Source organism: Anolis sagrei, chromosome 4 (assembly GCF_037176765.1).
Source record: "Anolis sagrei isolate rAnoSag1 chromosome 4, rAnoSag1.mat, whole genome shotgun sequence".
Taxonomy (NCBI): Eukaryota; Metazoa; Chordata; class Lepidosauria; order Squamata; family Dactyloidae; genus Anolis; species Anolis sagrei.
The window spans coordinates 139,105,290-139,130,681 of NC_090024.1; the positions used below are offsets into that span (position 1 = coordinate 139,105,290).

The 25,392-nt window shown below is 38.4% G+C and overlaps 1 protein-coding gene across 1 annotated transcript in view; it reads left to right on the forward strand.

Annotated features, from left to right (window-relative positions):
* CFAP61 (cilia and flagella associated protein 61) overlaps positions 1-25,144 on the forward strand; it is a 113,248-nt gene extending 88,104 nt beyond the window's left edge. The window contains exons 23-27 of the mRNA XM_060774089.2: positions 1,761-2,088; positions 4,553-4,644; positions 6,029-6,234; positions 19,674-19,764; positions 24,153-25,144. Of these exons, the coding sequence (XP_060630072.2) occupies positions 1,761-2,088; positions 4,553-4,644; positions 6,029-6,234; positions 19,674-19,764; positions 24,153-24,353 (918 nt within the window). The 3' untranslated portion in view covers positions 24,354-25,144. The remainder of the gene's footprint in view (positions 1-1,760; positions 2,089-4,552; positions 4,645-6,028; positions 6,235-19,673; positions 19,765-24,152) is intronic.
* Positions 25,145-25,392: the final 248 nt, after the last annotated feature.

A 25,392-nucleotide genomic window follows, 5' to 3' on the forward strand; every position in this document is an offset into this window, starting at 1 on the left:
TGAAAGGTAAGATTGCAGAAGTCAAAATGAAGGATGACCATAGCCAGGGCCATAGCCAGAAAAAAATTTCGGGAGGGGTTGAAATTTGGGGGGGGGGGGGTTGTTGAAAATTTCACGGGAGAGGGGGTCGAAACCTGCCTCATAGCTCACGCTGAAGCAAAGAGCACAGCAGGGGGCAGAGCAGCCTTCAATAGCCCGCAGCTCCGCCCCTGTCAACCACCTCCACCAAGTCTGGCCTCCTTAATGAGAGCATTCAACACACACGCCCCCAACTTGGTTGCTTCGCTACATCGGCTATTGCTGCAAGTAATGACAGTGTGAATAAATTGTCAATATTTGCCTGAGGTAGTACTTGCAGTTCTGGAGGGACTCTTAATTTTTTGCATCTCATAGACTTAGCATGGGGATTGGATTAACCAGTTAAAATTCATGAGTAAACCAGGTTTTTTAAAAAATCTGAAAAATTTCAGGGGGGGGGGGTTGAACCCTTAACCCCCCCCCCCCTCACTACAGGCCTGACCATAGCATTCTCCAGGTTTTCTTGTAAAGAAAGTGGAAGGGGGAGTCATATTTTTCCAATATTGTAAAGGGAGAAATAGCACTGCTTACAAATGAGCTGCAAATATGTAGAATAAAGAGAGAGAAGAATCAAAAGCCAATACTTTACAGATGTCTAACAAGATAGTGGTATCAGCAGATATGAAGTGTTTGTGAGAAGAGAAGGGCTGAGAAGAAAAACTGAGGAGTTTTGTTGTGAAAGTTCTGAGCTCAATGCAATTAAGCATCAATGCAGAAAAAAATGGTCAGCAGCTGGAGACGCAAAATTTGAGAGAGAAAGAAAATGGCTTTATTCAGTGTTGTATGGTACTGAAAGCCTTAGGATATGTAGGTAGTGTGTAGAGAGATTGGAGCATTCGTTTTTCAATTAGAAATGGAAAGATCAATTTGGAATCAGGTTTAGAGTAACCAATGCGGGTCTGAAACAGCCTTAGTTTTCTGATTAATGTCATAGCTCTCGTAAAAAACAGGTGTACTATGCTATTGATCCTCCTGGATTTCTAAAAGGCTTTTGATACTATTAACCATGGCGTCTTAGTGGACAGGTTCTAGTGAGATGAAGCAAGAGGCACAGTGGTTCTTATTTCCCTGTCTACAGGACTGATTCCAGAAAATGACATTGGGGGGTTCCTGGCTATCCCCATAGTATGGTCATGACACACAACACTACTTCTAAGTTGCTGTGAGTTTTTCAGGCTGTATGGCCATGTTCCAGAAGCATTCTCTCCTGACGTTTTGCCCACATCTATGGCAGGCATCCTCAGAGGTTGTGAGATCTGTTGGAAACTAGGCAAGTGAGGTATATATATCTGTGAAATGTCCAGGATTCCCCATGCAGGAATCAGCCAGTCTTTGAAGGCCATTTTATGTTAAACAAGTTGGCCAGTTGGAACATTAACACTTGCCTCAAGCAGACAAGAGTTCTTTCTCTCACCCTGGACATTCCACAGATCTACAAACCTCACATTGTTATATAGTATTATAAGCAGTAATAAATTCTAAATGCTGTATTATCTTGTAGTAACTGGAAGAATAAATGTTTCTGTTACTAATCAATTACTGGAATATTGAAGTAACTAAGCAGGAAGTGATGCTTGCAGTTGTAAAATGATTTAGTTTCAATGTGTTTGGGTTCAACCTGATTTCACAGTTTATATTACTGTTTGTTTTATAGGCTGTTTAATGACTTACCTTATTTCTAGGCATTCTTTAACTTTACCAACAAGAATGTGGATTATGATGCCTTCAAGGCAGTTAATGATGCCTGTCTTGTTTATGATGGGAGGCTTGTGATTGACACCAACTTCCATACCAATGATGTGGCCATCAGAGCTGCAGGTCCATTGACCAAGTTCTCCAATATATATTATGCCAATGAATGGACACACATCAACTTCAGCTCAAAAGAGATTGGTTTCCAGCTTGCTGCCACCATGCTGAATCTTTTTGATCCAACTCTGGAGCCAGTGTTTGAACCTCCAGAAGATTTGGATAGACTTATTCCCATGTACAAGGGATGCAAAATTCAAGGTGGGTCAGAAAACGTCCTTGTTTCTGTTGTATTTTAATTATCTCCTCATCTTGCTGAAGCATGACATTTTAGGAAAGTAAATAAAACAACATTTTATGAGCATTTGGTTTTTAGTAATACAGTAATCCTAACTTATTAAATTACTCAAAATGTAATTTTTCCTGTACTTTTCCCTCTGTGCTATTAGATTTTTTTCTCAGAAGCCAATGATATTGACACCAATTATAAATTAGAAGTATAGTAACCCCATTATAACTGGCATAAGAAATAAAATCACTTCCTATGCTTCACAGAATAATGAGAATAAGATGGGGAAGAAAACTATATGCTGATTTGAGTATATTGGAGGAAAAATGGGAGTCAAATAAAATTAATACAAGAGTACATAAATAGTTACAAAAATGAATCATATGGCTTTTTTCTGGATATGCCTTTTTGGTGGAGATTACAGTTGTTTTATTCTCACTTTGCCCTCATATTTCCTGCATTCCTACTCCCAAAATACCTATTTCTCCTAAAGGGTTATGTGTGCCTTGACTGGCCACATCTAGATCCATCTGTGTCATTTTCTCCAATGAAGCTAGTGAGCCAGTTCCAACCTTTTGTCTCAGTATTGCTGATCTGCTCATAATTATCCATGTTTTAATCTTTAGTGATAGTGAAGGATAGGTAGAAGGACTCTCCCCCCCCCCCCCAAAATTAGGATAAATTACTTAGATGCAGAAGAGAAATATATTATATGTGATGTCTGAACACTCCTTATTTTTACATTACAATTTTTGTTTGCATCTTGCAAGTTTTGCACTCTTTGAATTATAGATTCTGTTTTTGAGCACAGACTGATTCAATAGACACCATAATTAGGCTCAAATCACATAAATATAGCAAATGGATATACCATTCTGCTATACACACAAGGTAATCCTGAGATATTTTAATATATTTTATTCAGCAAATGACTTTGTTCATCCCACTAGTATGGCTAGGAAAAATCTCAATTTTCATCTAATGCAGTGGTTCTCAACCTGTGGGGCCCTGAGTGTTTTGGCATACAACTCCCAGAAATAGCAGTCAGTTTACCAGCTGTTAGGATTGATGGATGTTGAAGGCCAAAACATCTGGGGGGACGGGACCTACAGGTTGAGAACCACTGCTCTAGTGTGTGGCTGGATTTTTCCCTCCCCTTACATATCAAAGCAACTATAATTTTTTTCATTAAAACATTGATAGTTGCCTTTAGGAAAAGCTGCTTTTGGATTAGAACAATGGTAAAAGGGGGGGGGTGTACTTCATCTTTACTTTCTTTACCTCCTTCCACTAGAATTCTCCCTCCCAAAATCTTTCATTTTACCAATTTCCAAATAAATGTTTGTGAGGTTAAGTGCTCAGCTAGAAGCCTGCATGGGGAAAATTGGGATGATTCAAGAGAAATGTTATCATTTTAAAATGACAGACAGTGAAAAGATTAAGATCCCCTCTCCTTTCCTTTCTCCTCCCGAAGTACCTCTTTTAAAGCTACTTTAAGAGGATTTTAATAGATCTGTTTGCCCACAACTTGTGTGGTTCTTCAGACCTTTTGAGAGATAGCATTTTGGTAGTACCTTTATAAGAAGCCACTGTTGGCACAATGGGTTAAACCCTTGTACTGGTAGGACTGCTGACTGAAAGTTTGAATCTGGAGAGCAGGGTGAGCTCCCATCTGTCAGCTCCAGCTTCTCATGCGGGGACATGAGAGAAGCCTCTCACAGGATGGTAAAACATTTGGGCTTCCCCTGAGCACCATCTTTGCAGACTGCAAAGTCACATCAGAAGTGACTTGCAGTTTCTGAAGTAGCTCTTGACACAAAAAAGCACCCTCAAACTCAAAAGAGCTTTATGTATACTCCTTAAGGAGCTGTAGGCACAGCATTCCAGTGAAAATGTTACATCTGCTTTCTACAATCTTGTCAGATTCAACATTTTTAGTTGGACGGGTAAATACCTGAACAGGCATATACACATGTTTGCCTTGCAGAAGAAAAAGAATTAGCATTTCCATTTTATGATTCTTTGAAAAAAATATTATAAGTTATACATGAAGCAGACTTATAAATATTCCTTTTGAGGGCAATCTGGAGTACTTTAAATTATCTGGAATAATTTTAAACAAGCAGGATATTTCTTGTCATTTTTTTCTCTTTTGTCTCTAGTGTTTACAAAAAAAAATCCCTCTCAGTATAACATCTTTTGCATTTCTGGATAAAATTCAGCAGGAATCAGTACATCTGCTTTGATTTAAGTCTGTAATTGGGATGATCCTGTGCAATCTTTAAAATACCTATTCTCTCTCCAATCATTACATATTTATTTTAAATAAAATAACAAAAGGTTGTGAAGGGAGAATATTTGTCTTCTGTAAATATTAGCTGTGTTTATGCTGGCTGCATTTATACAAGCAATTTTGTATATCTCTGCTTCTGACAGGTGGTGTTCTACCTGGAAAATATAATTACTTGCATATTTTTAAACCTGGATTACCCGGCCGTTTAGATGTTCAAGAATCACAATCTAATTATGTGAGTATTTTTTAAATGCATGTGTATTATAAGCAGGGCAGTGTGATGTGACCTGGTAATACAATGCAATGGCCCATTTTCTATAAAACCTTTTTATACATAGCAAATGAGGCACTGTCACCAGAGTAGAAGTCAACAAAGTCTTCACGGTTTATACTTTGAATGTATATATAATAATTTCCACATCTCATCTTGCCTTTTATAAGGCTAATAATTTTTTTTTGCAAAATTGAGAGGAACGAGAAAGATGAAAATGCAACAAAAGCACTTTACCTGTCAAAGAGTTATTCTTGTAGCTAGAACTTCTCTGAGGAAGATGCATACTCCCATATTCTACAGGCTGGCATAATATATTAACCCCAGCAGTTCAGGTTAGCTGGGCAGATTCCAGGACCTATAATCCAAGAAAGGATATTTTCCAAATTTTGGAGAAATGTAACAACTATATTCAGGGCCCTCTGATTCCACTGGTGTCCATCTTTTTCGATAAAACCATCCAATATTTGATTGAAACTGTCCTAATAGCAATGTATTTAAAACTGTGACCTCTGCATATATCCAAAACAAAAGAAAAACTGTTTTGTAGACTTCCAAAGTGCTTGTGCCCCACTTTATTTCTGTTTACAAACCCACGCGATCTCTTTGATCATCTGGAGAGGCCCTGCTCTCGCTCCCGCCCGCTTCACAGGCGTGATTGGTGGGGACAAGGGAGAGGGCCTTCTCTATGGTGGCCCCACAACTCTGGAATTCACTCCCCAAGGATATCAGACAAGTTCCCACATTGGCAGTCTTTAGGAGGAGCCTGAAAACATGGCTGTTCCAATGTGCCTTCCCAGAATAAAAGAAACAATGCCTTGCTCTGATCAATTCCCTGCAAATGTCCTCAGAAGCACTTTAACTACCCATTGGGTTGGTCTCCCTACATTATCCTTTAAGACCTTCCTGCTTAGATACATCCTATCTCTGTTCATGCCCAGTGTATATTTTTAAAATTTTAATCTATTACATCTGGCCCGGCCATAAGTTTTTAAATTTTTGTGTGTTATTGCTTATATGTGAGCTATATTAATTGTACTGTTTTATTTGCTTGCTGCTTTGTTGTTTACTGATGTGTTGTTGGGCTTGGCCTCATGTAAGCCACCCCGAGTCCCCTTGGGGAGATGGTGGCGGGGTATAAATAAAGTTGTTGTTGTTATTATTATTATTTATGTTGGTCAGTGACCATAGAAAATTTTTATATTGTATTGCATTTTATTGACATCCAGGGAATTTGGTATAAAACTACTCAGAACTAGCTAAATTCTTTTTGGACATACATTGTCTAGCTTTGTTTTTCTCTGCCTGCTATTACAGCTATGTATTGTATTCTAAAAAAATATTCTAGGGTATGGCAATTACGACAGGAGATGCAGTAAAGGGGACTTATTTCCGAATCCATATCAATCAGTACAGTATGGTGGAAACTATTACCTGCTTTTCAGCGAAACCTATTCCTGCCTCCAATTATATATGCTTGTATGGACAGCATGAGCGCCTTCTGAATAATCTTTGTTCTCGTTGGAGAGAAGGACTGATCACAAATCTCTATAGGTAGGATAACTTCCATTTTGTATGCAGAATCTTTTATCTTAGTTCATTATTATAGGAGGAAGTCAACAGGAGCTGCGGTGGCACAGTGGGTTAAACTCTTGTGCCAGCTGAACTGTTGACCTGATGGCCAGCAGTTCAAATCCTCCAGATGGGGTGAGGTCCCTTCTGTCAGCTCCAGCTTCCCATGCAGGGACATGAGAGAAGCCTTTCACAGGATGGTAATATTTCTGGGCATCATCTGGACAACATCCCTGTAGATGGCCAATTCTCTCACACTAGAAGCGATTTGCAGTTTCTCAAGTCGCTTTTGACACAATAAAAAAAATAGGAAGTAACTCTTCTTGGTCCTAGGTAATGACAATGATATCCTATCTGACTTGTTAGCAGGTCTTAAAAGCTCATTGATATAGGGGTTTCTGTTTGTTGTTGTTGTTTTAAATACTTTCTTGCTTTCTTGTTTCCCTACCAGTTCTCTTTTTAGTCGGAAACAAGCCTGGAAGGAAAAACATGCTACATGACTTCCCCTTCCCTTTGGTGAATGCCTTAATAATACCCATACTGCCACTTCTGTCGTCTTTATTCAGAGACAATATCCACACAATTATTTTATAGCCCTTGCAAGGAATTGCACGCCTCCTAGTTAGCTGGTCTGCCTTTGTTACAGGTTGAACACCCTTTATCTAAAAATCCAAAATCTTCCAGTATTGAAAATTATCCACCTGGGTGATTGAAATGATGACAACTTTGCTTTTGGATGGTTCAGTGTACACAAACTTTGTGTCACACACAATATTAAAAATATTGGATATAAAATTATTTTCAGACTATGTAGATAAGGCAATATAGTTGTAGTTTTTTTATCGGCTGTATGGCCATGTTCTAGAAGCATTCTCTCCTGATGTTTCACCTGCATCTTTGGCAGGCATCCAGGCAATATAGAAACCATAAAGTAATTTAATGTTTAGACCTGGATTCCAAAATCTGAAAACATCCAAAATTCTGGATCGAATTATTTTGCATAAGGGGAGATTCAACCTGTATTTAGAAAATGACATCAAATAGCACAAAATCATCACAGACCCGCCAATAGATAAGAATAGATTATTCTTCTATGACCATTGTGATTAATGCTGCCATCAATCTCTTCCAAATATTTACATTGACTTGATAAGTAAAAATACAGAAGCTGAAATACTAGTATGGGTTTCCCAGCTAGCAGAAAGAATTGTTGGGCATCGAATTGTGCCTTTTGTAAGCCGCCCTGAGTCCCCCCTAGGGGGTTGAGAAGGGCGGGGTAGAAGCACTCCAAATAAATAAATAAATAAATAAATAAATAAAAATAAAAGAGAGGTTAAGATGTAACAAATGTATGCAAATGCCCAGCAGAAATTCAAAACATACCAGAAGAGAGACAATTAGTAATCCAAAAAGGAACTAAAGTGAGAACTGTAAACACAGGTATTATTCTGATTGCCAGTTCTTCTACCTAAGCACCTATAAACATTATGAGTCCAACTGTAGAGGATTGGAATTCCTGGAGGAATTATTGAAGAATATATGTCACTCTGACATTGATGCTTTACACTGTTTTATGTATATAAGGGATTCATAACATAATAACTATTCAAGTAGGCCTGTGAGGGGAAGGAGAATTCCACTTTCAGTAGTTGCAATTTTTGGTGGTCTGTGCAAGGTCAGCTCATGTTGAAGGGACAGATGAAAATATTTCCATCTCAGAATACCTGGGAAATTATTCCTTCATTAATTAGGATAGAGTAATCTTAGTCTGTGGAAATCTCAGCACTTTCTAGAATCTAGAACAATGAAGAAGGGACATCAGGAAAGATCAGCTAGTGATATGGCCAGGGGTGGGTGTGGGTGGGAATGCATCAACTATAGTCCTAAGCAGAAAACTGGTCCACTGAGAGCAGTGTCTCATTCATCATTACGGTCCTGGTGGGTGGCAGCTGTGACAAAAGACTGCTTCGTTCGGCTAAGGGACAGGAGCTAACTTTTCCTTTGCCATGGGTTTTATTGCTGCATATTTTCATACAATCAATAAGCCATTGTTTTGGGGCATCTGTGGCTTTGTTTCCTTTTGAGAGACCCTTAAACCGTATCTGCTTGAGGATCAGGGCCCTGGAAATGTTACAGCTACTATTGGAATGAAAGATGGAGAGGAAATGATAATATAGTTATCCCTCCACATTTGTGGTTTGTCTTTTGTAGATTTGATTATTTATTAATGTGAATCTCTAGGTCTTCCATAAAGTCATCATCTTTGAAGCTGGAAGACCTAGAAATTCCTAGAGAGCTGTCATATTGGGTAAAAAATAGCATCCTTTTTTATCTTCACTGTGGTCCTGACCCATTAACCTTACAAATGTGAAGGGATGACTATATTTCAGGAGAGTCTGACATTGTCAAGCAATTCCCATCAAGCTTCCTTCAGGCTCTTAGAAGCAGGAGAGTATATTATGAAGGATAACTAAACCAAAAGCTATAGGGATGCATTTGTCCAGGATTTTTAGTGCTGCTTTTCCATGTCATCAGAGGAAGAGGGGCGGAAGCCTGGTACTTAGTCCTATTTGTTCTTGTCCTATCTTCAGACTGAATCCTGCTGAAGATTTATTCCCTCATTAAATAGGGGAAAATTGTTCTCTTCATGTGTCATTTGCAAAACCATTACCCATTGATTCTACTTGAAATTTGTCTATAAGTACTTGATCTCTTACAAAGCAATATGATGTGGCAGATGAAGAAAGCTAGGCAGCCTTGCATTAAGGGAAACATAATGCCACACTTGGAATAGTCTGCCCTATTTTTGGTATCTCGTTTTAAAGAAGGGTATTGACAAACAAGAGTATGTCCAGAGAAGAGCAACTAAGTTGATGAAAGTTTGCACATCAAATCCAATGAGGGACAGAGGACAGAACTGCATCCCATACATTGATCTCCTCAATCTCACCCAAGTTATAAGGAGAATAAACACCAACAAAAATGCACACTCCAGAATATGGGGAGAGGTATTTTTTTTCTACCTCTCTTATTCCAGAGAGGCATAGGGAATAAGATTGCTTTTCAATTCAAAAAACCTTTAACACAAATAGTAATAGCAAGGAAAATCCTCCACTTCCATTTCAATCAAACTTTTTCAAACAAACTATATCCAGGGCAGAACACATTAATAGAATCATAGAGTTGGAAGAGACCACTTGGGCAATCCATTCCAACTCCCTGCCATGCAGTAAAAGCATAAAGTACTCTCAAGAAATGGCCATCCCATCCAACCTTTGTTTAAAAGCCTCCAAGGAAGAAGCTTCGACCACACTCTGAGGCAAAGAGTTCCTCTGTTGAACACCTCTTGTGGTCTAATATTCTGGTGGAATCTCCTTTCCTATCATTTTGAACCTATTGCTCCAAGTCTTCGTTTCCAGGGCACCAAAAAAAAAAAAAAAAGCCTGTTCCCTCTTCCTTATGCTCTTCTTCCATATATTTAAACATGGCTATCATGTTTCTCTTTGACCTTTTCATCTGCAAGCTATACATACCCAGCTCTTTAAGCTGCTCTTCATAGGGCATGGTTTCTAGATCTTTGATCATTTTAGTCACCCTTCTCTGGATACCTTCCAGCTTATCAATATCTCTTATAAATTGTGGTTCCCAGAATTGGACACTGTTATTTCAAGTGAGGTCTGACCAAAGCAAAATAGAGAGCCACCATTACTTCCCTTGATCTATACCAGCGTTTCTCAACCTGGGGGTTGGGACCCCTGGGGGAGTCGCAAGGGGATGTCAGAAGGGTCGCCAAAGACCATAAGAAAACACAATATTACATACATACATACACAATATGTGGGAAGTTTGGCCCACTTCTGTTGTTGGTGGGGTTCAGAATGCTCTTTGATTGTAAGTGAACTATAAATCCCAGCAACTACAACTCCCAAATGTCAAGGTATGTTTTCCCCAAACTCCACTAGTGTTCTCATTTGGGCATATTGAGTATTAATGCCAAGTTTGGTCCAGATCCATCCTTGTTTGAGTCCACAGTGCTCTCTGGTTGTAGGTGAACTACAACTCCCAAAGTCAAGGTCAGTGGCCACCCAAACCCTTCCAGTATTTTCTGTTGGTCATGAGAGTTCTGTATGCCAAGGTTGATTCGATTCCATCATTGGTAAAATTCAGAATTCTCACTGATTGTAGGTTAATTATAAATCCCAGCAACTACAACTTCCAAATGACAAAATCAATCTCCACCCAACCCCAGCAGTATTCAAATTTGGGTGTATCGGGTATTTGTGCCAAATTTGGTCCAGTGAACCAAATTTGGCATCCTGCGTATCAGATATTTACATTATGATTCATAACAGTAGCAAAATTAGAGTTATGAAGTAGCAACGAAAAGAATCTTCTGGTTTGGGGTCACCACAACATGAGGAACTGTATTAAGGGGTTGTGGCATTCGGAAGATTAAGCACCACTGATCTAGACACTATACTCCTTTTGATGATGCCCAAAATTCCATTTTTTTAGCTGCTGCATCACATTGATGCCCCCTTTCCTTAAATATTCATCAGATTGAACCTTCTTTCAGAAATAAGTGAAAGGAGATCATGTTATTTTTAAAAAAAAACAGTCAATAGACCATACTTTTATACTTCACTGATTCCTAGAACATATCCATTATTCGTTAAGCTAGTCTATGGCATTTTTCTTCCACTTCTTTCAAACGTAGGAGAAAATTAGTGTTCCAGTATGTTGCCAGTAATACCCTAAACTCCAAACATCCATTTAAAACATGTTGATGCTTACTTTTTACAGTACATCTTGGATAGGAGAGTAACTCTGCCAGCAGTATATGAATTTTTAATACTACAGAACAAAAGGTTGCAAAGATATTTCAGAGAGGGGGCACAGAGTGCCTTATATTTTGTTTTTCTAGTACTGTTAAAATATATGCATTAAAAGAGTCTACAGACAGGACCCTCATTGCAATTCAGGGATTATCTTAAACCCAGGATGAATGCTGAATATGATGATTAGATGTAAAACAGATGTCCAAAACATCAAGGTCATTGTTTATGCAAAGTCAGGACACAATATGGAGGTCTGTGGAATTTAGTAGTCCCAAAGCCTTATTGGGGCATGTATTTGCATTGAAAAGAAGTCCACCTTAACATGCTAGTTCGGTCCACAGACTTCCTTAAGGTTGCCGTCAATATTCCTTTCTGTGAAAACAAGAGGCTGTGAACATGGCTGAATGTGCCTAATGCCACTCAGTACACTTTTGCACCCTAATTAGAGGTAAATAGGTGTGCATTTTTGAAAAAGAGGGCCAGAATAAAAGAGAAAGGAATATGTGAAAGCCCTAACAGCTTTCCTTTCCTGCTAGAATTGAATGCTAACCTTGAATCAAACTATTAAAACTATCCTTATGTAATAGTTCAATATAAATAACAAAGAAATACTGGGTAGCATTAGGGATTTATTTTTATGTATTACATTACTGGCTTTTTTAATGAATAACTGCACTCCTAATGAGCAGATAGACTACCAAGAAATCCGGGGATTAGAATCTGAAGTTATTAAAAAAAAGACAGCTGTACAACCTACTTGTACTGAAAATGTATTAATTAATTTAGATTACAAATATGTTTTAAAAGGACTAAGATTTAAGGTCAAGCAAGAGCAAATGGCTATGGCAAAGAAAACCGTGGGTTGGATTCATACCAAGTTAGGAGGGTTGATTCCTCCATGAGACAAATTTGAACCAGGTACTGCAGGGGATGAATTGAAAGAGTAGCAGCAAGAACCAGAGGAGAGCAATGTGTGTCCTGAACCACTCATTTTCTCCTTTCAGATGTGATGGAAACTAGTATCATGTTATTATTTAATTCAAATTCAGCTACCAGCCTGATCTACTTTTGTACATAGAGTTAATCAGGCTGTCCTTCAGATTCTTTTGGCCTTCATTATAGTTATTGTTGTTATGTTCCTTCAAGTTAACTCCAATGTAAGATGGCGCAGTGGGTTAAACCGCTGAGCTGCTGAGCTTGTTGACTGAAAGGTTGCAGGTTCGAATCCGGGAAGCGACGTGAGCTTCTGATGTCCACCCCAGCTTCTGCCAGCCTAGCAGTTAGAAAACATGCAAATGTGAGTAGATCAATAGGTACCGCTTCGGCAGGAAGGTAACGGTGCTCCATGCAGTCATGCCAGTCACATGACATTGGAGGTGTCTACGGACAACGCTGGTTCTTCAGCTTAGAAATTGAGATGAGCACCAACACCCAACAACAACAACAACAGCAACAACAAAACTTTATTTATATACCGCTCTATCTCCCCAAGGGGACTCAGAGCGGTTTCCAAGTAACATAATCAATACATACAAAGAAAACACCATAAACATAAAATTAACAAGACAATATGAAAACCACAATCGCACATATATTTAAAATAATCCTGCCTATTCAAGGCAGTTTAAAAGGCCAGGCCAGTCGGACACGGCTGGACTTAATGTCAGGGGACAACCTTTACCTTTACTAAGATGATGAGACAATGCTCTCACAGGGTTTGCTTGGCAAGTTTTATTCGGAAGAGATTCCTGTAAGTCTGAAAAGAATGTCACTTATTCACTGAGTTTCCATGACTGAGCAGGGATTTGAATGCCAGAATCATAGTTCATACTCAAACCGCGATGTCATCCTGGATTTCCTTCATTCTTCACTGTCCCATTGATTTTAATTCACTAGAGGCTGATTTTCATAGGCTTCAAGCCACTATTTTATCGTATCAGTATTCTTTTGTGATTTTTAATAAAAGCATTTAATTTTGCTGACCCTCATAATATTGTATTTACTGGGTCTTATTGGTACTTTACTTCAGTTAGATTATGCCAGTTAGAAATGCCTTGTAGATAAATATAGAGATCTTAAACTTTGTTTTATATGTGTGTCTTGCTTATCCAGCAAGACCACCACTGTTAACTTTGTTATTAAGTATAATGCAATTGGGTTGCTGTGAGTTTTCTGGGACTGTATAGCCATGTTCCAGAAGTATTCTGTCCTGTCGTTTCATCCACATGTATGGCAGGCATCCTCAGAGGTTATGAGGTCTGTTGGAAACTAGGCAAGTGGGGTTTATATATCTGTGGAAAGTCCAGGATAGGAGAAAGAACTCTTGTCTGTTGGAGCTAGGTGTGAATGTTTCAATTGGCCACCTTGATTAGCATTTGATGGCCTGACAGTTTTTAGGTGTGGCTTGTTAGTGCCTGGGGGAATCCTTTGTTGGGAGGTGATTAGCTGTCCCTGGTTGTTTCTTGTCTGGAGTTCCCCTATGTTTGAGTGTTATTTTTTACTTGCTGTTACAATTTTAGAGTTTTTTAAATACTGGTAGCCAGATTTTGTTCATTTTCATGGTTTTTTCCTTCTTTTCTTTTGAAATTGTTTACATGCTTGTGGATTTCAATGGCTTCTCTGTGTAGCCTGACATGGTAGTTAGAGTGGTCCAGCATTTGTGTGTTCTCAAATAATATGCTGTGTCCAGGTTGGTTCATCGGGTGCTCTGCTATGGCTGACTTGTCTGGTTGAAGTAGTCTGCGGTGCCTTTCATGTTCCTTGATTCGTGTTTGGGCTCTGGATTTGATGGTCCCTCTGTAGACTTGTCCACAGCTGCATGGTATATGGTAGACTCCTGGAGAGGTGAGAGGATCCCTCTTGTCCTTTGCTGAATATAGCATTTGTTGGATTTTCTTAGTGGGTCTGTAGATAATTTGTAGGTTGTGTTTCCTCATCAGCTTCTGTATGCGGTCAGTGGTTCCCTTGAACTCTTGTGTGTTTGAGGCAAGTGTGAACATTGCAATTGGCCAGCTCAATTAGCATTGAATAGCTTTGCAGCTTCAAAGCCTGGCTGCTTCCTGCCTGGGGGAATCCTTTGTTGGAAGGTGTTAGCTGGCCCTGATTGTTTCATGTCTGGAATTCCCGTTTTCTGAAGTTTTATTTCAACACGTTGGTGGCAGTGGGGTGGTTTCAGAGTTTGGAGTTTTCTTTTGTCCATGCAAGAAAGAACCAGCCCCCTATCCACTTTCAAACAAATAGAACTCCCCTCGTCCAGCTATTTCCTTGTTGATGGGCTATTCAGTGGGGATGCATTCTGCTATTTTTCTGCAACTGGGTGTAATAGGCATCCCTGGTTTGTTCCTGTAGATGATGTCCTTTGTATCACATTCAGCCTCAGAAATATAGCTGGATGCGTCTCCTCGTTCTCGAACAACACAGAGATAGACGTGTGGGTAGATGTGCTGGTTGCTTACAAAGTGAGTTTTAGAGGGACACCTCTAACACCTCCAAAAACAACACATCTGAAATCATAAATAGCTGTACTTACAGGATCACTGCCAATGTCGCTATAACCTAATTTCCAAAAGAGGCAAAGTGGTGAAAATGTTTTCAAACCAAAAAACAATTAGGTTCACAAATATTAGCTGTAATATCTCTGTATTATAAAGTGGTTGTGAGGTGGAATTTTTTGTTGTTGCTCCTTTTCATTTGAAAATTCACCTACTTTATGAAGTATGATAATCCCTATCATGGAACCTACCAACACCCCTTAAGCCCCCTTCTATTCCAAACTCTTTTTAAAAATTCCTGAAAACAGTAATAAACAATTCTGCCAGCAGAATCCTCTTCTGCCAGATGAACTCCGAGATCTACTGGCAGAACTGCTCTGCTGGCTAAGATCTGCAGCCAAAGAGAGGACAGAGAACAGATGGGATGATGGGGGGATTGCATTTTGCCAGGTTAAATCCTCTTGGTCTCAGAAACACAGCCACCATTCTGACACAAATGTCAAGCCAGAGTGAGAGTAGTCTTAAATAATTTCCAACAGTCCTCGTCTGGATTTGGACTCATCACATCTTCCCCAACATAGTGTTGGGTCAGCTGGCTCTTGACTATCCCCAGAAATTAGGAATACACTCTTTCTATAGTTATAATGAACAAGGGTTTTTGAAGATTCAGAGCAAGTAAACAAAAACACTAAATAATAATATAATTATGCACAAAAATATTTACCATTATCGTACATAATATAAACTGTAAACACCAAAGATTGTGTTTACAGTTTATATTTTATTAAATAAGCTTTTTGTTAATTTTTTCCCTACTTTATGTCTTACCTTTTCATTCTTTTTTAAAATTCATGTTGTACCATATAATGTGTGTGGGGGGAGGGGTTGCATATTTTAAAAGTATGTTTATTCACATCCAATTTTAACAATATAAAATACCATACAAGGTATTTAAAACACAAAATAAAATTTGACCACATTTCACATTTCTACCTAACTCTTCCTTACCATTTCCCACTTTGTAAACACTTACTGCATCCACAACAATTAAATTAAACAAACATGAGTTAATTATCGTTTCCAATGTGAAAGATTCCAGTTGTCGTTCATGAACTAATTCTACCTCCTTTGTAAGAAAATCAACAAGTTTTGTATTAGATGAAACTTAATTCTACTTTAAACACTGTGTCTACATGTAATACAATTCTACTTATTTTTTAAAACCTGGAACAACTACTGTCCCTCATTTTATTATCAAAATAAATCACTGAATTCCATTCTTTAATTTTTTCCAGTGTTTCCTCTGATTGAAGTTGTTAACTTGTCCATTTCTGCATAGACTTTTCATAGCAATGCTCTGTCTGCATTGCTATCACTTAGTTTTCTTCTATTTTTGTGAATACAGATCGTTGCTGCTGTTGTCATATATTGAAGAATTTTTCCACATTTCTTCTCTAGCCATGTTACTCTATATAAATAGAAATGTAATGTTTGTTTGTGGGATTAACATAACGCAAAAACCACTGGGCGAATTGACACCAAATTTGGACACAATACACCTATCAGGCCAATGAGTGACCATCACACATAAAAAGACTGAAAAATATAATGGAAGAGACTTAAAAAGCAAAAAATAAAATAAAATATACATTACAACGCATGCGCAAAACCACATATATACACATATACACAAACATATACACACACATACACATACACACACACACAAAACACACATATATAGACTGGGCCACAGCAACACATGGCAGGGGACAGCTAGTAAACAATACATCCGCAGAAAACTTTTTGTGTATTTTATTGTTTATTAGCATGATAAGAGAACCAAGAGAATTCTGCCCATTTCAGTAGTTGATAAGAAAGCACTAGCTTTCTCAAAAGGACTGAACAGGATTTCATTGATAATTTAAAAACTGTGACTTTAGTCATAAGCATATCCTCCTAGCTGTCATGTACAGTATGACCATCACCACTGGAATATTGCAACAATTTAAAAATTCTTCACATAATTAAAGATGAAAAACCTTCCATGCACTCAATGTTTTTGTCCCTAAGCCAGTGGGTCTTAGCTTTTATCTTCATTCACTTGTGTTTTCATTTCACACAATTCAGACTCCTTATCTCTCAAAGCATTCCTTCATTCTTGCAAGGTATACCAGAATTAGCTTTTTCTGGCTAGGAAGCTGAACGTGAGAGGCAAATAAGTCAAGATGAGGTATCAGCTACAAGCACTTTCTAGTGTTTAGCTTGTATGCTTTGCCATAAAAAGTTCATTCATTCTCAAGAACTTTAAAAAAGTGAAGTAAAAGACTCCATCAACATAGAATCATATATATACCATGACACTGCATTTGTTTAAAATCTGCAGAGTGGCCTTGACAACTACAGACTGTTCACTCATTATAATTTGTTACTATAGAGAGCTGTCTTTCCCAAGTTATTGAATGTGGGAGAATAGTAACTTGTTTTTTCTACCAGGTACCAACTCCAAATTTAACTATAGTTGTTTTTTTCTGGAAGCTTGCCAGGGACCAATAGCCAATGGCTCACAGATCAGCACTTTGATTAGCATTGTAATAGAAGGAACTGGGGAATATGAATTCCACCCTGCCCTCTCCGCTCCTCCCCGCTCTCCTCCCCAATCAGTGGTTCTCAACCTGTGGGTCCCCAAATGTTTTGGCCTTCAACTCTCAGAAATCCTAACAGCTGGTAAACTGGTTGGGATTTCTGGGAGTTGTAGGCCAAAACACCTGGGGGTCCACAGGTTGAGAACCACTGTCCCCAATAGTCTTTGCTGGTAAGGTGTACACAGGAACTGTGATCACATTGGCTTTCCATGGGCACAGAACTCCAAATGGGAGAAGTTGAGCTGGCAAGGCTACCCCTTGGCTGTCTCTTCACACCAAGGAATAATAATAATGAATGAATAGGGATTGTATGAATTTGGAAAGCAAATGAAAGATATCAGATTTAAAGCTGAAGCAAATAGACATCAAAGAAGATGCCAAATGGTCTGTTGTTGATTATATTATTTAAAATGTCTGTATAGGCAGGCCTGAAGTTATGAACAAGATAGATTCAATAGATTTGTTCTTAAGTTGAATATGTATGTAAGTTGGAGCAGGTGCCTTTTTAAAGTGAAGCTTCATACACACACACACACACAGTATACATACATGCATACACACGTGTGTGTGTGTGTGTGTAAATAAAAGCTTTGGATAGCATAGGGAAGGGTTAACACCCATGTAGTGTTTGTTTTGCTGTATTTCCTCCTGTTCAGAAGAATTCACCTCACTTTCTCTCCCTGTGATAATTGGATTTTAAAAATTTTACTTTTTTGGAAACAAGCATTGGAGATAATGCTTCACGGGAGACCATTTTTCCTCATGATAACTCCTGTAAGAATGAGGTTTCTTCCTAGAGATAGATTTCTCTCACTTCCTGTTGTTTTGGCCCTGTTCTTAACTATGAGTTGTTTGTAAGTTGGATGTTAGTAACTCGGAGAATGCCTGTATTCTTGTTAAAAACCTAAGAGTCACCAACAAGAAGTCAGGTGTCTTCTGAAATCTAGTATATGAGAATCAGAGCTATGATGTATCTGTGCTTACAGAAGAAATAAGGCTATTTTTTCTAAACAAAACAACAACGTTTCCATCCATTGTTTGCATCTCATCTCTTTTTTTTCTTTTTTATCTTTTTTTGAACTACTGCTGGATTGAGGGAGGCCTCTTGAGTTTGTCTTTTCACAAACATGCAATTCTATCATACTTAATAACCACAGTGTTGACTTTCTTTTGGAAATTAGCATTTGTCCATATTTAAAATGAATCTTCCATAAATGTAGACATACAGTGAGGCTCATACAGAGTGTTTTACACTGGATATAAGAGCAATGCTTGTGTTCCATACATCTTCCTCATCTTTTCATAGAAACTACATAGAAAGGTGTGAAGGGGTGGAAATAGAGGTCTCTTTTCCATTCCTGTTACACGTAGTGCACACATCTCACCTTTTAAACTACACATAACTAAATTACAAAGAAAAGATTCATTTGACAATTCTGGCTTTTTATCATACAGCTATGCTTTTCATGAACAAATTGTCTGAGTCATCTGCCTCAAATTAAAGTCATTTTTTTTTGTATCCCACTCAACAATTACTTCTCAAGGTTTGAGTAGCATTATAAAACTACAACATCTACTTCTGGTGAATGTTAGATGACTCTTTGCTGTGAAGCTGGCTATAGAAGTGTGAAATAGGAAAATGTGTAAACTGGCTTTCAAATGCAGCAGTCTTAGTACTCAATTTGCCCTTTAAGTTGCAGCACCTTGTTATATACCATTTGTTTATTTATATTTTTCCCCCCTATGGCTGTAGAATAGAATATGAGAAGAGAGTTTTTTACATTTCCACATCTTCCCCTATGGTTGTGTGTTTTAATGTAAATTCAAATATGCCTTCTGCCTTGCCTCCATGGGTCTAGGTGACTTACTTAAATATTGATTTGCACAGAATACAGGTTTTGTTTCTGTTCTTTATTGTAGGAACATAAACATCGAGAATTTCCTTGTATGACAAATTCAATTTAGCTTCAGTGCACTAGTGCAAGGAACATATTGCAACACAGTTATGGCCTGTTTTTCTGGCCTTTATTAATCCAGTAACCTTAATGATGAACAACACTTGTGTCATTGTCTACACAAATGTAATTTGTTTATGCAGGAGTTCAGTTAATCCTGCCATCTGCTTTTCTCAAACGAGGACAGATAATGGAGACACGGTTCCTCACAGGTCTTCAGGCTTTTAAATTCTGATAAAATCAGGATTCTTCACTGGCTCTTGCCACAGCTCTGAATTAAGCCACTTTAAATGTAATTACTGAAGCTGGCTGTACATCAGGAACATCCATTAAAAGAATTGATTGACCATGTTGTTATGGGAGGCATTTTATGAACAAACTATCCTGATGGGTCCAGAACTGTAATTTATAAAAGCAAAAAAGCAGGTAAACACTTTATTAGTGGCTAATGAGAGGCTCACTGGGTAACTAAATTTCTTCTTTTTTAACCAGCTACTTCAAGGAACCTTGGGCCCTGGCCATCTTTCACGATCGTTTTATTGATCTGAAGAAAGAACTGCGCCAGATCCTAGCATCTGCGGAGGTAAAGAAAAGGGCTGTCAAGTGCATTTTATCATGTGAACACTGCGCCTTGCTAGCCATTTTAGGATTTTGCTTTCATCTTCCAGTGCATTTTCCTTTCCTCTTTCTTCTTCGTCCAAATGTAAAGTGCCCAAACGTTAATGACAAGACCTCGAGAAAAGACTATAAATGATTTATACTTACTTTTAGAACTGCTCTTATTTTTGATTCTTGTTTTAAATCCATATATTCTCATTTGGACAGTTTTGTCTAATGGTAACTTCCATTAATTAATGGTAATGCTGTTTTTTCCTTTCCCACTGCTTTCAATGGTACCAGTTCTATGTAGTGTCCTGGAACAACCAAATGTTCTTCTTTACATTTACTCTCATTTTTAATATTAGTAATTCATAACTTGTGTTGCAACCTGCCCTGGTCCTGAATTGAACTTCTTTAATTGATTTCTGTATTGACCATCCAGTGATCCCCAAGTATCAGCTATCAGTTCAGTTGCCTGAATAGTATATTTACAATGAAAAGGTGTTGGCTCCACAGCATTTATTCAGTCACCATCCTTTCTTGATCTGCGGCCAGACTCTTGAATTTCAGTTACCTGTGATTATCATCTACTATGCAACAATGAGCTATACAGGATCCTGGTCATAATTTTGCTGAATCCAGGGTTCATTGTGATCCAAACAGCCATAATGTTTAATAAATACTATAGTAGCCATCTCCATACCTGATTGCTGAATTCTATAAATAATAATATCTTGTAAAAGAACATTTCTCTTTTATCTGTCTTGAATCTACTGCCAGGCAGTTGAATTGGAAGATCTCAAATACTACCCACTTCTTCTCTATCGACTTTTCCTACATTTTCCTTAATTTTATAGACCTCTTTCTCCCTTGTTTTAATGGTTTGAACAGTGGACTCTGAATCCCGAAGGCCAGGCTTCAAATTCTCACTCATATATGGAAATCTACTGGGTGATTTTGGACAAGTCGTACTCTCTCAGTCTCAGAGGATGTCAAAATCGAACTCCATTCAAACAAATGGTATTAAGAAAACTCTGTGATAAAGTCACCTTAGGGTGTCAGGAGTCAGAAATGACTTGATGGAAACAAGAACAACGGTCTCCTCCATATCTCTCTTTAATCTTCATATCTCCCATTAGGTCCTCCTGTTAAGGGGACGTAATCAAATCCTCTGCCCACATTTAAAAGGATACAATTTAACTTTTCATTACAGGGAAGGTGATCCATTCATCCCTCTTCCCGTTTTGCTTCCCTTTTTTGTTGTCATTTTCAATACAAAGATATTCTTTGGGAAATAATATTGAATATTTTTTCGATATTCATCAACGCTGAAATACAACACTGTCTGAGCTCTGCGAGTGCAGCATTTTTTCAAATGAAGCAGAGAGTCTTCAAGGATTGGGACAATTGTAGAGGTACCAAGATGCTTGTTATTTAGCTGTTGCCCTTCCAACTCTATTGTATGCCTGTGAAATATGGACCATCTACAAAAATCACTCTCGACTTATAGAAAGATTTCATCAGTGCTGCCTTCGAAAAATCCTGCAAATCTTTTAGCAAAACAGGTGGACAAATGTCAGCATTCTGGAAGAAGCAAAAACCATCAACCTAGAATGATGATTCTCCTTCATCAGGAGGAGAAGATGAAAAGTATTCTCAGGACCTGCCCCTAGTACTGAATTGAACCAGATAGCTTTTACACATAAAAATGTATGCACACAGTCTAGAAATGCTGTATGTTTGAGACGTCTCTAGATATGGATCAGGCTTTTTTGGGGGCGCAGCCATCGTGATTCAGGTTAAGTTGAAGAGAAACTAGATTTCAGCCAGCTGAATACTTTCATTCTTATTTTTATGTTCTCAGTATTCACATTCTGCAATCCTCTTATGAGAATATGGGACAAGGTCAAAATTTCACAGATATTGGCGTATCAATCATCTTTCCACCTACCACAATTCTCGATTTAACTTTGTGATTTGCTTGACAGGAAAGCTAGGATGACAGGGAAAAAAACACTTTCTCCCTAGCATGTTGGTTTCCCATTTTAAATGTTTATATAGGTTACTATATGTTAAACCAGATGATTCCACCTTTCAATTTGTAGTTCTTTAATGCAGGATGTACTGCACAACATACTGCTCCTTTCTGTTTGGATATATCACTGTACCTGTTTACTGTCTTCCTCTTTTTCTACTGCTTTCCACTTAGCTGAGCTTCATTATTTTTTCAGTGAATCACATCATCTCATGTTATGTCCAAAGTTTGAGAGCCCCAGTTGGCTTCTAGGGAAAATTCAGGCCTGATTTGCTCTATGGCCTATTCATTTGACTTTTTGGCCCCCTCATGGTATCTATAGAATTCTCCTCTGGCACCACATTTCGAACTCATTTACTGTATTTTCTTCATGTCAGCTTTCTTCGCTGTCCAGATTGCACAGCCGTACACAGACATTGATCCTTAGGCCTGACTGGAATACCATTCCAAAAATTAAATAGAATATGTTGCATTCAATAAGCAAACAATGGAGCTTTGCAAAGAATAACTTCCAATATTAGTAGACAGAATCATCCATTTGTTTTAATCCTCCAATAACCTTTGTGTTTAGTACTGATAATAGCACTGCACCTCATTTTACAGTAAGAGTGTGACAAGTCATGTTGCTTGATGGTTATTCTGCTTAAATCAATGGTGGTGTGAGTCTATCCACAATTTAAAAGGTGGTATGTATCTTCTGTTTGTATTTCTATAACAAAACCTGCTACATTTACTTACAAAGTTGTAAGTTTATCCCATAGCCTAGAAAACATTACTTTCTGGACTTCATGAAACCTGGACTTCATGAAACCTGGGATTCCTAGCATACCATGTTGTCCAAGTAAATAACCGTTCCAATTTCTTGTTAGTGCTTTATAGATTTCATATTTCATATTTCATAATCCTTATTTCTGGAAACAAGAAAATAGCAAACAATAGTTTTGCATACCATGTTGTTGTCCCTGTCAAAAGGAATTGTGTGTGTGGTGTGGTGTGTGTGTGAGAAAGTATAATGCCTCTTAGCCTTTGTCTTTCTCTACTGTAGACGATTTCATACCACCTGACTTTAGCACTCTAGATTTTCTCAGCCTGCCTTTCCCATATTAAGGGTCAAATTTCTGTAAGAGCCTCTCACAGAGTCTGGCAGGAGGAAGCCCCTGCCAATGCTAGGATGTTGAGGGACCCTCTGCACAGGCACTACCCTATTCCCTTGCAAAGAATTTTGCACACAAGTTCTTCACTGTTTGTTCTCTCCAGCATGATCTTGAACCCCAAATTGAACATTTTGGCTGTTGTCCTGAAACATTTTAAGGCAGGCTATGTTTTTCGATTTTAGTGGCAAATGAAGCCCAGCCAGGTAGCAGTCATACTTAAGGTGTAAGTTAAGGTATAATTGCCAGAACCCCTTTGGATCAAACTCTCTGCTTCTCCTATGTGTTCAGTTGCACTACAGGCCTTCACTTAATTGGATCTCCTTAAAGAATTCTGATAGTATGAGTGGTATATACCTGTATTCACTGCCACACATGCGATCAGCATTCTTTAAGTTATGATCTTATTGAGAGTAGAACCCCAAGTATATCTGAGCTGCCTGTGTGGATGTTGTTTAAGACAGGATACACTTTGAAAGATAAACAATGTATATTATGTTTAGGGGTTTAAAAGTTTTTTTAAGCACCGACATATTCAGTTATGCAGTTATGCTTTACAAAGATTGGTCTCTTTACCAAGAAATGTAAACTATAAATGTTGCTGCCAAGAAAAGAACAAAGAAAGGAAAGAAAGGGTTTTGCCACTGCTTCTTTTCTACTCATATTATAGATTGGTTTACGTTTTGTGTTTTGGCAAAAATGAAATTGCCCTTGGACACTGTCATTATTGATTCTGTGTGGTACATTTCCTACTTTCCTGGTGCCAGGCATCCTAACACTTTGTTAGCAAATATGCTCTGCCAACACAAATGCTAGTATCACACTGGTAGAAACACTTGAGCGATCTCTTGCCTCCCTCCCTCTCTTCCAGGGAATGTGGCGAGCAGCTGCCTCTCCGTATTAGCTGTCAGGGCCTTGGGGATAAGGGAAGGTGAAAGGGAGGCTTAACAGATAGCCTGTGGCTAAAGACACAAAGCAATAAATCCCAGTTTGACTTTTGTCTTAGATTTGAATCCTCTTTCTGGTGCAGCATTTTGTCCATTGCGTGTGCTCAATGTATTTATTTGGGAGCTATTCCTGAATCCTTTGTGCATTACTTTTATTGAAGTAGCAGAAGATGGTGACACCACTCTAATCAAATCTATTCTTCTCAAAAAAAATTCTTTTGTTGTTTGTTACCAACAGGATGAAGATATTCCTTCCATGGAAGAACTCATTCGCCAAGTGGTGGAAGGGGAGCTTACACTATATGAGAGACCAAAGACTTACCTCAAACGGTCCTATAAAAACTCGATCCACAAAAGACTGGTGGAGAAAAGCATTCTCAGTTATCTGGACTATAACCATTATCACCTGCCAATGTTTGCTTGGCCAGGCATCGTTTAGGAATTGCTGGGTTTTTTCATTTAGAAAGTCAGTTCTGGGAGTGAGAGGGGGCATGATGGTATATTACTCAGGTCTCATTTTTTCCTGAATGCTCAAGTGAAAATGTGTCTTTTTAAAACACCCCAGTAGGTGGAGCATAATGCTAATCTTATAAATCAGGAAAGCAGTCTCAAAACATAAAACAAAAACCAATGCAGTTTTAAGTGACATTCAAAACAGTTCCTACAGAGTGCAAAATTTTCTGAAAGCTATCCATTAAAGATATATATTTTTAATGTTAAGGCATTTATTCTTTGCTCCTGTTTATCTGATCTGAAACCAGCAAAATTCTGATCAAGGGCCTTTGTCTCCTTTTCAGTGACTCGGTTTAATATTGCAGGAACTCGTTTCACTGCACTGACTCAGCTTTCTGAGTTTTGCTGCCTTTAAGCCCTGAAGTCGCCTGAGCTGCTCTGAGCCAGGGACTCCCTCCCAAGCAGAACCTGACAGATGGCTGGTGATATTTGCATACTGCATTTTAGCTTTTTAATTGTTCGTTCCAAATGCGAACTTTGTATCTCTCTGTCTTCCTGGACAGAAGGTACATTGTAGTGGGAGGGAGGTCAATTCTCTAATGTGCTGGCTAGTGACCCAGCAGCTGTGGGGTTAACTCCCTTTCCAGAGGCATCTCAGCAACCCATTGACCAATTGCAACTTGGCCCATTGAACGTTGTTTGCTATTGGCCCAATCAATAAAATAGAAAAATCACCCAAGGCGGGAAAATAAAACAAATGAAAGCTGTCAAATGAAATTGGACTGTTTCCCTTTATTCCAAATAGTGAATTTGAGGATATAGAATACTGGTAGTAAAAGTACCACAATAAAATACACACTTTTGAATATAGACACCTTTACTTCTGACATAGTTATAATTTGTCTCTGCCAAATGAAGGGCCATAATACTAACTGAAAAAAGAAGGTTGGGACTACGAGGCCAAACACCTACCATAACATTTCTTACCGGTTTTCACAATTTCCTTTCTCCTCAAGATTGCACTC